The sequence below is a fragment of the Lontra canadensis genome, unplaced genomic scaffold (genome assembly GCF_010015895.1).
Source record: "Lontra canadensis isolate GAN:19392208 unplaced genomic scaffold, GSC_riverotter_1.0 scaffold1, whole genome shotgun sequence".
NCBI lineage: Eukaryota > Metazoa > Chordata > Mammalia > Carnivora > Mustelidae > Lontra > Lontra canadensis.
The window spans coordinates 8,069,255-8,083,359 of NW_022630995.1; the positions used below are offsets into that span (position 1 = coordinate 8,069,255).

General features: G+C 39.4%; 1 protein-coding gene across 1 annotated transcript; it reads right to left on the bottom strand.

The window, feature by feature from the left end:
* Positions 1 to 717: 717 nt before the first annotated feature.
* On the bottom strand, positions 718 to 12,972 carry AREG (amphiregulin). The gene is made up of 8 exons (XM_032840342.1): positions 12,913 to 12,972; positions 10,896 to 10,966; positions 10,363 to 10,480; positions 9,093 to 9,341; positions 6,305 to 6,506; positions 5,429 to 5,584; positions 2,796 to 2,907; positions 718 to 888 (listed from the first exon to the last, which is right to left on the bottom strand). Exons 2-7 carry the CDS (start codon positions 10,926 to 10,928, stop codon positions 2,814 to 2,816), a joined length of 852 nt encoding a protein of 283 aa, XP_032696233.1. The 5' UTR covers positions 10,929 to 10,966; positions 12,913 to 12,972; the 3' UTR covers positions 718 to 888; positions 2,796 to 2,813.
* Positions 12,973 to 14,105: the final 1,133 nt, after the last annotated feature.

The window sequence follows — 14,105 nt, forward strand, 5'->3', positions numbered from 1 at the left end:
TATGCAGGTAACTTTGTTGGTCAGCTGGGAACCAAACAGTGGGTCATTCCAGGGAATTCACGTTCTTGAAAGAACACTCAGCACAAATGCACATGGATTTGGTTAAAATCATGTAAAAATAATAGTAGCAAAGGGAGGAAAAGGAGGAGTGGGTTTTAGATGCTTTGTACATTCATGTCATGATATTAGAGAAAGAAGTCTCTAAACACTTCCTGGTACTTTTGAAATGCCATATTTGTAATCTTCAAACTTATTCTTGTCTTTTTCTTGTTTGTGGTGATGATGATGCTGGGCAGTGGATTTTCTCTCTTTCATAATATGTGTGTCTACTGTGACAGAGAGGCAGTGCCACATGTTGACTTTAGAAGTTTTCAAACTACGAGGACTTGGAATAAGTTCTACAAGGAATAAGGCCGGTTTAGATATTAGTGTTTGTGGGAGGACTAAACTACTCAAGTTTATAATTTTCCATGAAGAGTGTTTTCTAGGAAAAGAAATAAGTTTTGAAGATCAACATAAATACCAGAAAAAAAGGTGTAGGAACTTCTTTCAAAATGATCATCAAGGCTTTAGGAGAAAGATACCCTAGAGTCTTGAAATCTCAAAACTAATATTCAAACTCTCAATCTCTTTGCTTAAAAAAGTTTAATAAGCTGTAAAATAAATACACTTCCATTAAATATTAAATAAATTATTTACAACTTGAAAAAATACTTTTTTATCTCCATGCAACTTTATGTACAGAAATAAGAACTTAGCATAAAAAGTGACAACTGAAAGTTTAAAACCAACAGAACAAAAAGGTTCTGTTTTTTTTTATGATCCACCGAAAAGAGGAACCAACTCATCACTCGTGGTTGTAACTTGGCAGTGACTCCGATCCGATACCCTAGTCAAAAGGAAAATAAAAATATTAGAGATAAAGCTCGATTTCAATATAGTTTTAAGAAAATATAAAAAAAATCAGGAATCATAATTTCTGTCAATTTAGAATGTCTTCTAAAAAATGCTAAAAGCTCTTCAGAGATAAACTACCACTTCGACCTGAGTCCGTCTCTCACACCAGCTTTGGTTGGATGCCTACTCAGGTAGAGAGCTGGTTTGTCAAATTCCACTTAATAAAAAACAACAACACTCATGGGAAGCAGTTTTCCTAACCAAATCTATGCAGTGGACATAATTAAAAAGAAAGATTAAATGGCTCGGTGTATTTGTGATATACAGTTAATTTAGGATAATTAGTACCAAGGGCATAATAATAGTAGCTACCAGCTAATGGCAGCCACTATGTGCCAACACAGCATATTCCTTTTACAAAAATCATCTCAGATCTTCCTTGAGAAATCTCAGTTGCACTAAATAACCAAAAATCTACCTTTCTTCATGTCAGTGGTCTTAGCTTCAGCACATTAAGCCAAAATTATAATAAATGTTGATGCAATAAGTACTGAACACAGCATTGCATCAGTAATTATCCATTTCAGGAGTTACTGAGCCAATTCTGTAACAGGCTCAGAACGAAATACTTGCACTTAACCAAAGCTAAATGCAGTGTTTCTCCAAGCATCTGTGGTGTTCTATAAAAAGGGAGATAGTGGATTTAGTAGATTTAGGGTTTGGCTTAGGAATGTGCATACATAACCAGCATCTCAAGAAATTCTTAAACCCACTGAAGGTAGCGAATCAATGACTTAAGGATGGAACATCTTTCCTGAATGTCTAAGGAAATGGACCTCCTCCTCTGACCAACTTTAAATGTGTCCTTGATCTTGTTGTCTGCTTTTCCTCTGGAAGTTTGCTTCATTAGCTGTCCATTTTAGTTATTAATTAAATATTCCTCTCCATAGCTCCTTACTTTTCCCTACAATATGCTTAGCTTTGCCTCTTTACCAAAAAAACCAAAAAACAAAAAACAAAACCTTAAAAATAAGAACTAAAATATATCTCTTACCCAAACTATCTCTCAATTTTTACCCCTTTTCCCTTCCTACTTTGCTTTTTTTGGAGGTGAGGAAGGTACAGAGGGAGAATTTTAAGCAGGCTCCATGCTCAGTGTGGAGTTCAATGAGGGGCTCAGTCTCACAGCCCTGAGATCATGACGTGAGAGGATGGAGATCGAGAGTCAGATGCTTAACCAACTGAGTAATCCAGGCGCCTACCCCCTTCCTTTCTTTAAAAGGATGTTCAGCCTGCTCCCTCCACTTCCTCAGAGTTGTAGTCACACACCTGACTTGGCTCTCCACCATGTGAGCTCAACCTTATTCCAACTTTCTCTCCTCAACACCCATTTGAACTAAGCCATTTGTCCAAAGTTTCTAAAGTGACCCAGCCCATTTTACGGTATTAATCTTCCTCCTCCTTCATAACTGCTTGTCCCAATCTCATCAGTCCTTGGAGGTTCACTTCCAATGCCACCCTATATATGACATCCTTTCCAGCTCCCTACACATGATCCACAGGACTTCCTCTCCTTCACTGGAAACTCCTCATATTCCTTTTATATGACACATATTTTTTACTCGCCCTAGCATTCTGATTCCTTATACTATTTTCTATCTACTAAATGCTAACTTCTCTGAGAAGAGGGTTTGTGTCTGCCTCATCTTTACATCCTTTGTAGTAGTTCTTTCTCTCTGTTGAACTCCATCTCATGCTCAAAGATTAAGACTTCAACGTAGCCAATGTTCATAGTGTATTCATAATTAAGAACTATTACTTTCTTCACATGAGATAACAGATGTTATATTTTTCAAAATTATAAGATATCATCTATAGTTATCTTTTAAAACTCAAACCTGTCATATTATCTTCAGTTACGCTATGGCATGCACATTTCCATTTTCTTGTCGAAGTTTCTTTCGTTCTTCAACTTCTCCTTCATATTCCCTGAAGTATCGTTTTCGAAGCCTTGAGAAAACAAGATATTCCACGGTCATCAAAGTTCTATTCATCTATAGACTGACTGGAGTTTTCATGAGTACAGGGAATTCCTTTTTGTGAGTCCTGATAGGCTATTACACTGTATTCTATTCCAAATCAGAACTTACAGCTTGCTAAAAAATACTACTACCATTCTTTTTAAGGGGATGTTCATGGTGACTTTATATAAACATATTCCCAGATTACTGAGATTTAAATAGATACCCCTTGAGACACAAACTTTCAGAAGGCATGGAACACATTTATACGTGTGGGTTTTTATAGTTGACACTCAATGTTACATTAGTTTCAGATGTATATTATAGCAATTCAATAAATCTATACATTATACTATACTCACCACAAGTGTAGCTACCATCTGTCACCATACAACACCATTACAATATCATTACTATATTCCCTATACTGTGCTTTTTATTCCCATGACTTATCCATTCCATAACTGGAAGCCTGTATCTCCCACTCCCCTTCAACCATTTTGCCCATCCTCCCACCCTCTCCCCTCTGACAACCATCATTTTGTTCTGTGTGTTTATGGGTCTATTTCTGCTTTTTGTTTATTTGTTTAAGCATTTGTTTTTTTTTTTCAGATTTCACATATAAGTGAAATCATATGGTATGTTTCTTTGTCTAATTTCCCTTAGCATAATACCCTCTAGGTTCATTCATGTTGTTGCAAATGGCAAAACCTCATTCTTTCCTTTTTTCCTCAACCCTTAGCCCAGGTGTATGTACAGTTAGAGGAAGAAGAAGATGGTATAGTTTTCTCACAAAGCACTTTACATTTGTATCAACTAATTTAAATGATCAGAATTTTTTCACAGAAGCTTATAAAACAAGTTGGGTTTTCTTTATTTCTATATATAATAAATACGTCCTTTTGGTTTTATTCATTGTTACTCTCTAGTAAAATTCAATCATTTAAAAATGTCTTGGTGTCATACAAGAAATTATATTTTTAATAGGTCTCTAATCTATCTACCAAACATTACTCCTAAAATCATAAGATCTTTGTCATGATGTTTGAGGAAAAAAAATCAATTATGGAAAAGACAGCAAAATGCAGCTTTGGCTGCTGTTTATGTGTCAAACACAAGAATATGATAGAAAAGGAGAAAAGTCACTACTTAGTTTTAAGAGTGCCAACATGACAAAAAGTTTTTCCATGCCTTTCTGAAGGATAATTAAATATTTCACCCTGAATGATCCCAAGTTTGAATAATTCTTTCAAAACATCATCTGGAACTGGCTATTTTTTTCCTTCTATCCTTCTATGTCAAACAATCATGATTCGTCTGGCTTGAGGTATTTGCATATCTGGCTTGAGGTATTAACAGATCAAAATAATTTCCAGGGTGTGCAAAACAAATTTAAACCACACATCAAACTCTATGTGCATCATAAAACAGTTTTTTTTTTAAATGTTCCTTTTTATCATTGTCTGATCTGCATTTAAAATAATAGTAAACAATGGCAGAAGATAACCCCTTGTTTCCTGAATGGCAGGAGTGGTAGATCATGCACACAATCCAGTTGTTAAAGTAATTTACCAAGACCTAAAATTAGAATAATGAGTCTATTGCTTTTCCCAAGCTCGAGTAGCACATGAGTCATTACAGAGCCATTCACACCCTCCCCCAACTTCCTTAATTCACTGACTTCTGTTTGACAGACAATGCCATTTTGACATACACACCAGTGCCTACTACCAAGAACAGTCTACTTCTAACATTCATTGGTCATGAAGTGAAGTGTGGTGATCTGTTATTGTGAGGACAGGACAGATACTGCAGGAGTAGAACAGTAATGGAATTGTCCCTGCTTCCTACGCCATGCCATATGGAGGAAAATTTTGTTTTGTTTTAGTAATTGAGTTCCCATATCACCTTTGACAATTATAAAACTGGCATAAGCTCTAGGTAAATCAGTACCATGCTGTGATATCTAACTTAGAATTTTGCATTTTACTAGAAGCAGAGGATAGAGCTTTTCTTGGCTACTGGTTTGAAGCTCTTTGTGATTTATTTATTTATTTATTTATTTTTATTTATTTATTTATTTTTTTTAATGCCAAAGCAGACTCTCTAACAACCTGCTGTGAACCAGGCCTTAATTAGCCTCCTCTGGGAGGCTTCCTTATGCTTAAAGATGTTCAGCGTCGCTACCAACACTCTGGGACTTGCAGGTAGCCATGAGTGGAGGTATGACATGAAAGAAAGTCATCGATTTTTAAGTTCAAAAAATGTCTATAGGGTGTTTGAAAACCGGCCTTACATATTAAGTTTCTGTGGTGGCCAAAGTAATATGATTTTTTACTAGAATCTGTGATCTTTGTAAATGAAGTGTAAAGATATGAGCAAAGATCACATGCCACTGATAGAATAAGTCATCTAAAATAGGATATAGGACATTGGGATAGGAGTATTGAAAAAAAAAAAATCAACCTGGCATTATTTTAGTGAGAATGTGTAGGTTATGCAGTACTTACTGGATTGTGATGACAACAGCAATGGCTGTGAAGCTCACCGCAGACACAAAGGCAGCTATGGAGGCTAAAGCAATTTTTGATAAATCACTGTCAACCATGCTGTGAGTCTTCATGGACTTTTCCCCGCACCGTTCGCCAAAGTAATCCTGATGGCATCTGTAAATAGTCCACATTCAAAAACTACAGTAATAACTGAAAACAGTCCATATATTTTAAGTTTACTTTCCAGGTCATCAATAGGCATTTAGTTGTAACACTCAAAAAAAAAAAAAAAAAAAAAGTCATGCTATCTATTTGTATTTCAAAATCATGAGACACAATGCACTCAAGCCAAAGATCTATTAGTATAAGAACAAGTTGAGATTAGTTTGGGTGTGATATTCCAAGAAGACACACCTTTTCATTCTTTGTGCTCCTTTTATGACCAGCTGATGAGTTCAGTGACTTGTTATGCAGCTAATACATTCCACTATCATTTAATGTGTTAGTGGCTTTGAGGGGGAAGGAGGATTATGTGAAGAGTACATTTAGGCTTTTTTTTTTTTTAAACAGTTTGTAAATATGTTATCATGAATATATTTATACCAGGGATCAGCAAACTATAGCCCATAGGTCAATTCTGGCCATTTGCCAGGTTTTTTACAGTTGCAAGCCAACGATAGTTTTTACATTTTTAAATGGTTACATTTTAATTGGTTCTGTAAGTACATACATAAGCCTGATCAAGGAAGCCTGAAGTATTTTTCAGCTGGTCCTTTAAGAAAAATGTTACAGACACTTGGTTTATATGTAGGAAAAATAAATGGCTTTCTGCATCAAGGAGTTTCAGATGTGGTGTTATAAATACAGATTTCCATATAATTTAGGAAGACTTACTTGCATGTTACAGCTTCCAGGTTCTCTATGTATTTGCATTCTCCATGAATACAGAAATTCTGGAATTCTGCATCACACGGATTTTTCTTCTTTCTGTTTCTTCTATTTTTTCCACTTTTGCCTCCTTTTTTCTTTCTTTTGGGTTTATCTGAAGTCTTTTCACTTTCTGTTTTGTTTTTCATGGGCTTAACTACCTGTTCAACTGAAAAAAAAAAAAAGATTTATTGACAACAATCTCTCTTCATCTTGAAAATTGTTTGGAGACATAAGAGAAAGAAGTCTTAGCAGTGAGAGCTCATGGGGACAATGACCATACTTTTCTTATTATTCAACACAATTCATATATAATAATTGGTTAAAGAGAATATCTGTATGGTGTGGCACTTAACCATCTGAGCCTCCTTGTTATTTTATTAGCTTAGAAATGTATTTTTAATTTTTTTGTACCGCTCTTATTATTATTGATAATACTATTACCTGTCTAAAAGAATCCATGAAATATCTTACACATTTCTTGAATTTCTTATACATGCTAAGTTCCTGGTAATGAGCATGAATCTGATTAAAGCCAGGTCACAGGTGAATGTATTGCTATACAGCTGATATGGAAGACACTGGAGTTGAGTGAAGACAAGTAACATGTCCAAGGACATGCGGCTAGAATATGACAGTGTTGGGGTTTCAAAGCCTGTCATTCCCACTCTATGTTTTCTCTTGGATAGGTCAATGCCACAGATTAAACTGAGACTATAGTATATTTGTTGATTTTACTTACTTATTTCAGTCTTGTGATCACTACCATAATTGGGCATTACTGTGTATTACTTGAGAGTGGGAAAAATCTGAGAATTACACATTAGAATTAATCAATTTCTCCAACTCCCAGATGACAATGGGTTATAATTAGTTCCATGGGGCTAATTTTTGTGGTCAATCTGTTTGAAAAATAAGAATTGGAAATATTTGTACGTGATGCTTCAGAGACTCACTGATCTTAACTCCAGGTCTACAGGAGCATCGGTTCCGTGTTATAACTATGCAGGGTATAGTATACCCACATGCTAAATATAGGAAGGAGTTTTTACATTGGAGCTGTGCATTTTGTTATACTAATACCTGAACAGCAAGCATTTAGTAAACAGAGTCCAGGGCAAAGAGGAAAATACCACAGTATCATAATACCATTACTCATAATGGTCCTGCATAATGGTCCATTAAATAGAAAATATTAGAAATATAGGGAAGGGTATCAAAGATAGAACCTTGTGATTAAGGAAGCAACAAATAAATATTATGAATATTTCAGCAGGTTATTATAACATTAATAATAGTCAAATTAGGAGCAATGTTTAACCAGTTACACAATTTTTCTATTGAAACTTTGATGGTAAAAAATACCGTGAGTTAGAGTCAGTTCCCCAATAGAAACGTTTTAAATGCATAGTACTGCACATTATCAGATATATTACAAATTGCAGACAGAGACAAATCGTCACTATGCTGAAGAGCTCTAACACCCATCAACCCCCTGGGCTCCACAGCCTTTCCAAGGAGTTCAACCACTGGTTTCACTATTTCATCATGCACTAGTCAGTTTCACTGCTAACAACTGATTTGGCCTTTTCAAATGTTAACAACTTGAAACCTCTTCGGGAGAACAGTTTCTAATCTTTTCTCCAAAAATAAGAAGTATAAGCGGATCTCTTCCCCACCTTACATAAAAGCACAAGTTACTAAACAAAGAGTATGAAGTAGCGTGCTCTCTGAAGCTTTTCCCACCTGCTGCTCAACCCTGTCACTGTCCCTGTGCTATCACCTTCTGTCCCTTCTTCAGGTCTGGGAGCCAGAGGGGGAGAAGTCAGGGAAACTAGGTCAGGAGAGAAGGGGCATTACATCCTGCCTCCATAATGAATGTTCCTAGGATATTTAGAGCTGATTTACTAATGACCTGATCATCCCCGAAACTTCAAAGTAATAGGAGGGTAATGAACAATACTTATATCTTACTTTGGTCCTCTTCACCTTAAGCAAATTTTTTTTTTTTTTAAAGATCAGATAACAGCACGAGAGAACAAAACTATGGGTCACTATTATTTAACTAACACATGGGATTTGGGGTTAAATCATGATTTTAGCCATTTGAAATCCATGCATATTTGTCCTTCTTTAATATTTCTAGAAGGTTGTACTATTATTGCTGCTGCTGCTGCTGCTGCTGCTGCTGCTTCTGTTATTGTTGTTTTAGAATCACCAGCTTTTCAGCACCTGGTACTTAAAGGCTAAAGTCCAACTGCTCCTTTTCCCATTACTTTCTGTTCCCTTATTTGTTTTAAAATGCGGGTATTTCAAGAAGCATGGCAGTGCAGAATGGATGTAAGAGCTGAGGACTGGCGGATGTCTACGCCTGGCCCGTCGCTCAGCGTGGGGGTCATGTGGTCCCGTGGGAAAGAGCAGAGGATGCGGAGTCCAACACTGGAGTTCTCATTCTGGCTCAACTGCTTGCTGGCTGTGGAACCTGGGGCAAAACAACCTTGCACTTCAGTTATCACATCTGTAAAATGATAACAATCCCCACTTGTGAAGTAAACTTAATAGACATAAAACATTTGTTAGCGCTCTGGACATATCAGATGTGCCCACACAAAGCTCTTTGGTCTCAGGCTGTAGCTTACCCACGGGGTATGCAACAGACACACACACAAGAAAACCACCCAAAGATGCAGGGACTGGCTTTGCTCATGCAAACACACATCTGAGAGGCTGTGTTTTGGCCTTCTCCTCCACTCACCTCGGACTGAATCATCTACGATATAGCTAGATATTTGAGGTTCGTTATCATACTCTTCTGCATAGTCATAGTCGATCCCCGAGGACAGTTCCCTGCTAGAAGGCGTTTCACTCACAGGGGAAATCTCACTTCCTGAGGACATCCCACTTTTCTGGGTAACCTCCAATCCGTCAGCGCTGTGGTCCCCAGAAAATGGCTCCCCTTTCCCAGAGTAGGTGTCATTGACATCCAATCCAGCAGCATAATGGGCTGTGGGAGAAAGAACAACGGAAGAAAAGAAAAGGTAAAGCTGAGTGGCCTTCTCACCAGGCAGCTGTGTTCAGGAGAAATGTTTGTCTTCTGATATCAAAGCAGTTATTGCACATGTGCTATTGTTTGGGATTGAGTCACTTATGAAAGCATCTTCACATTTTGCCAACAAGCAAACTCAGCTGTTCCAATTTACAGAGCTGCTTTCATCAAGGTTTTCTTTTTCACAGATGATCTACGCTACTTTTCACATCAAGTAACACTGCCAGATAGGCACGTTACTCTAATTACTTAACAGGTATTTTATATTGTCTGGATATTCCCATCACCTCACATGCCAGGGGCATTCGTGTTTGCCAGAATGTCCCATTGGGATGCACAGGCTCTGGATCGAAATATCAGACTTTCTCAACATGTGTTCACATTTTTTAAAGGATCACGTATATGAATGTAAAACCGTATAAATGATATTTGATAATAATGACTCTCATTGTCACTATTTCATTATCCTTGTTCCTACATGGGGAAGAAACTGGGGCCTGGGTGAGATTTGGGGCCTCAAGCTGCAAGTCCCTGCTCTGTCTTGTAGATCTCACTAAGACAGCATCAGCGTGGAGCTATGGCTTCTCCCTGGAACGTCGTGCGTGAGGCCCTCTAGGAAGGTCAAGATAGAATCACTAGACGGAGGAGATGGAGAATTTAGGCAGGAGGCAAGCGCTCTGGGTCCAGGGCTTAACTGCTCTTAAGATCTGCGGAAGTCACTTCACCTGCCTGAACTCGGTTTCTCTATCTGCAGGAGGAAGGATCTGGATCCCAGGATCTTTGAGGTCTCCTGCGGCTGGACTAAAGCAAAACTTCGGAGACTGTCCCGCACCCTCTTCCCGGCCTGGAACGTCAGAGACACCTGTGCGCTCTACTCCTCCTCCCCGGCAGTGAGCTCCGGGACGGAGCTCCTCGGACGCCTCTCTCGGGAAGGGTGGTGCCCGCCGTGGCGGGAGACTCAGAGCCGGGATGTCCTTACCTGAGCCGAGCAGCAGGAGCGACAGCACCACGGGCGCCGGCGGCGGCAGCGGGGCTCTCATTGGTCCCTGGGCGCGGCGGCGTCGCGGTCTCTGGGGCAACTCGGCCGGGAGTTGCAGCTGGAAAAGGAGGTGGTGGAAGAGAGAGGGGACGAGGGGGAGTGTGCGGCGGTGCTCGCTGCCCGGCCGGGCTCGGGAGCTTGGAGGAGCCCCTAGAGCTCGCCTCTGGGTCTCTCGGCTCCGACTCGGGCGCAGGCACAAGGTGTGCGAGCATTCCGGAGGCGCGGCGCGCACCTGCCGCTTTATAGGCCGGGCGGGGACCCAGCCGTGTCCGTGACGTCACGGCCGCCGCTGTGGGTGGAGGCGGGAGGCCGCCCCGGGAGAGGTTACTACCCCAAAACCACGCGCGGAGAGCAGCCCCACCTCCCCGGGGCGCGGAGGGCCGCCGGGAGGAAGTGGAAACTAAACCCCGGCTGCCGGCTGAGAACACGGCCGCTCCAAGGCCCACGGGGGGAGTTCAGTCCAGAGCTCGTACCTGAGCGCGCCAAGTCCCGCTCTTTCCAACCATCTGAAAACCCTCCGTGTACGCTTTGGTTGACCTGAAAACTACCAGTTACGGGATTAATTAGAAAAGTTCCATATTAAGGTGCAAAAGTCCTTTAAGACCAAGAGTGACTTAACAGTGCATGAGAACCCGCCGTCTTTAACAAGGATAATGTAGTTCATTAAATGACAAGAGAGAGCGCCTCCTAATGAGGAACTGGGTTATTTATGATGGGGCCTTGTCTCAACCAGGAGCGCTTTTCTACCCACTACTGGCCAAGTGGCCAGAATTTCAAATCCCTTCCCCTCCGTTTATTGTGTCCCAGCGCCCTCATCAAAATTCGGATTTACTGACCATGTATTATTGCCAAACTATACACTAAAATATTACCTGCACCATCTCACTCAGCAGCCTTGCTGGTTAAGTATCATTTCACTATGTTCCAAGGAAGACTTGACATAGCTGGTCAAGGCAGAAGGCAGACGATTTAAATTCAAGTGCTTCTGACTCTAAAACCTCTCTCCGCTCTGTTAAGGAATTTAGACTACACTGATCTCTGAAAAGAGAGCTTCTGGGAGAACAAGAGTTGATCCTAAGGAGGGTATTGGCATTTAAATGAAGTTGGTACCCAAGCCTGTGCAACTCAAATCCCAAGATAAAACGTCTAGCTTTGTGGTCCCAGTTCGCATCTGGTAGGGCAATTCCTTCAAAGAAGCTAAAATGAAGAGGGAGGGAGCTGCTCAATTTGACTCACTTTGATGTAGACACAACTCCAGAACTGGATTTTTCTTGACTTGAAGAGAAAAAAAAAAATGTGTTGTTCTCTTTCTCTAACTGGTTCCTTGTCCTGAAGATACATATCTCTTCCTGAATTCTTCCAGTAAAACAGCCTTTTTAGGAATGTGGATCACAGTGCATCTATCCTAATTCTGAGAAAAAAGCTACTTCTTAATGACATATCAAAGTGATTAGGTTAAATAATACCATACGTTTAATGGGATGAAATAAACAATCATGACTCATGCCTTCTCTCCCATTCAGTGTTTGTCGAGAGTATATTTGTGCGATCCACTTCTTTTATTTTTTATGCGGGGGGGGGGGGGGAGGTATGTAAAGAGAGAAATTAAATGAGGACCGCTTCCTTCTCTCCAAGAGCTGCATGCGGCATAGGTCAGATACATAGAAAAGTAATTCCGTTATATCAGATGTTGAGAAGGATTCAGTGCTCCATGGAAAATAAGGGTGCGGTATAATTGTGTCCCCCCGCCCATGCTCTTTCCAGTAGAAAGTTTAAATGGGAAAAATACCTGCTGGCCAAGTATGCCCAAGAATGGACAATAAGACTAGGAAGATGGCAGTGCCCATCCCAGGGTGAAGCAGAGACCTGCATCATCATCTTTTTTCCTGGATGAGAAGATTGTGATTCAGACAGAATCAGAGCCTTTGCTCACACGCAGATTTCAAAAGATGGCAGAGATTTTGTTTAGAGTTCAGGCTGTTGCATGGTTCTCCTCTCAGGCTTTGCTTTTGTTCTAGTTTTTTCCTTTCCCTTTTTCTTCCTTCTTGATTGAGATGAAGGCAAGTCGTGCACATCTGCCATCAGAAATGGTTCATTTTGTGTGAAGTTAAAGTGACCTCTTGACACCAAAATGGGTTAAGTCTTTTTCCAATTGGAAATGGAGAGGGTGACAATTTATGTTGGTGTGTGATGTAACACAGCATTATAATATGAGCTTTCAATTCAGACCGGTCGGGTTTTCATATACAAATTCCACCATGTACTTAATCACTTAATATTTGAAAGACTCCGTTTCCTCATCTGAAAATAAAAAGATACCTACCCTCTGTTAAGCAGATCAAATGAAATAAGATACATAAACAAGTAACACAAAACCTAACGTATGTGGAGTGCTCAATAAAAGGTAACTCATAATTTTGGCATTATGATAGTTACATTGTATTAATCACATCGAAGAACCAAGTGACTCTTATAAACGGAGCTACTCACAGAGCAAGTGAAATAATCCCCCTCAGTATTTTCAAGCCCATGGACTTTGTACCTTCTTCACATGAACACTAAGCATTTTGAAGATTTTATGGTTCATCATAGGGTACCATGGGGCGTCACCATAATTACATCACAATGCAGCACCCCTTCATGACTCACTCACAGCATTCTGGAATATGTGCATGAGAAGGAAACCAACTCTGTGCAATGTAGGATACTTTACATTCTGCATGCTTAGCTGAGACAAGGAGGAACAATTTCAAGAAATTCAAGTAGAGAAGCTATTCTTCTTTATCTTGAAATATTGAGGTTCCCACACCTACTAATAGGTTAAGGGCAGCCCTGTGGGCAAATGCTCCTAGCCAGCCATTCACTTTGATGACTTGTATCTGGATCCTGATAATATTTTATATGTACAGTGAAAACAAATTCACTTTGACTCTGCTAGAAGGTGTGCTCTAGAACCAAAGAATAACTATGTGTTTGTTCTTATAATTGATCTTGAGTTTTTATAGAGAGGGCAGGTCTGAGTAAGTATTACTTCATGGTCATTTTAATGAGTCAACACATGAAACCCTAAACTTGAAGACCTTAAAACCCTAAAATTACATTCCCTATATTAACAAATACACTAGCTCCATTTAGGTATCATTTTCTACTTTTCACCTTAGAATTTATCCATGCTAAAGATATGTAATTTCTACTTTCTTCAAAAACAGGCCTTACGTGAATTTGATTGTTGGATCCCTTGGCATACTAGTAAAATTACTTGCCTTTTAAAACCTTAACATGATGGGTTTTGCAGAATGCAGTAACTAGCAGACAGGACTGAAGGCAGCAGATAATTTGACACAATAGAAACTAAGTCAATGCCTCGTGCAACTAACTGCATTTATACATGTGAAAAATGAATCCTAGGTTGTTCATTTACTCATCAAATATATTTTGAGAACTAGATGTTCTTCTAGGCACTGGGGACAAAACTGAATAAGTCATAATGTCCTTGCTTTTAAGGACCTTGCATTCTATTTAGGAGAAACATATAATAAACAAGGACACTATACATAAAATAATTGTAGGTAGTGAAGTGCTAGAAAGCAAATAAAATATGTGATCTACAGGACTTGGGGTGGTACAGGAAGACAATAAAAGGAAATTTAAGGTAGCCCTTATACTTAAGTAGTTCTCGTGTT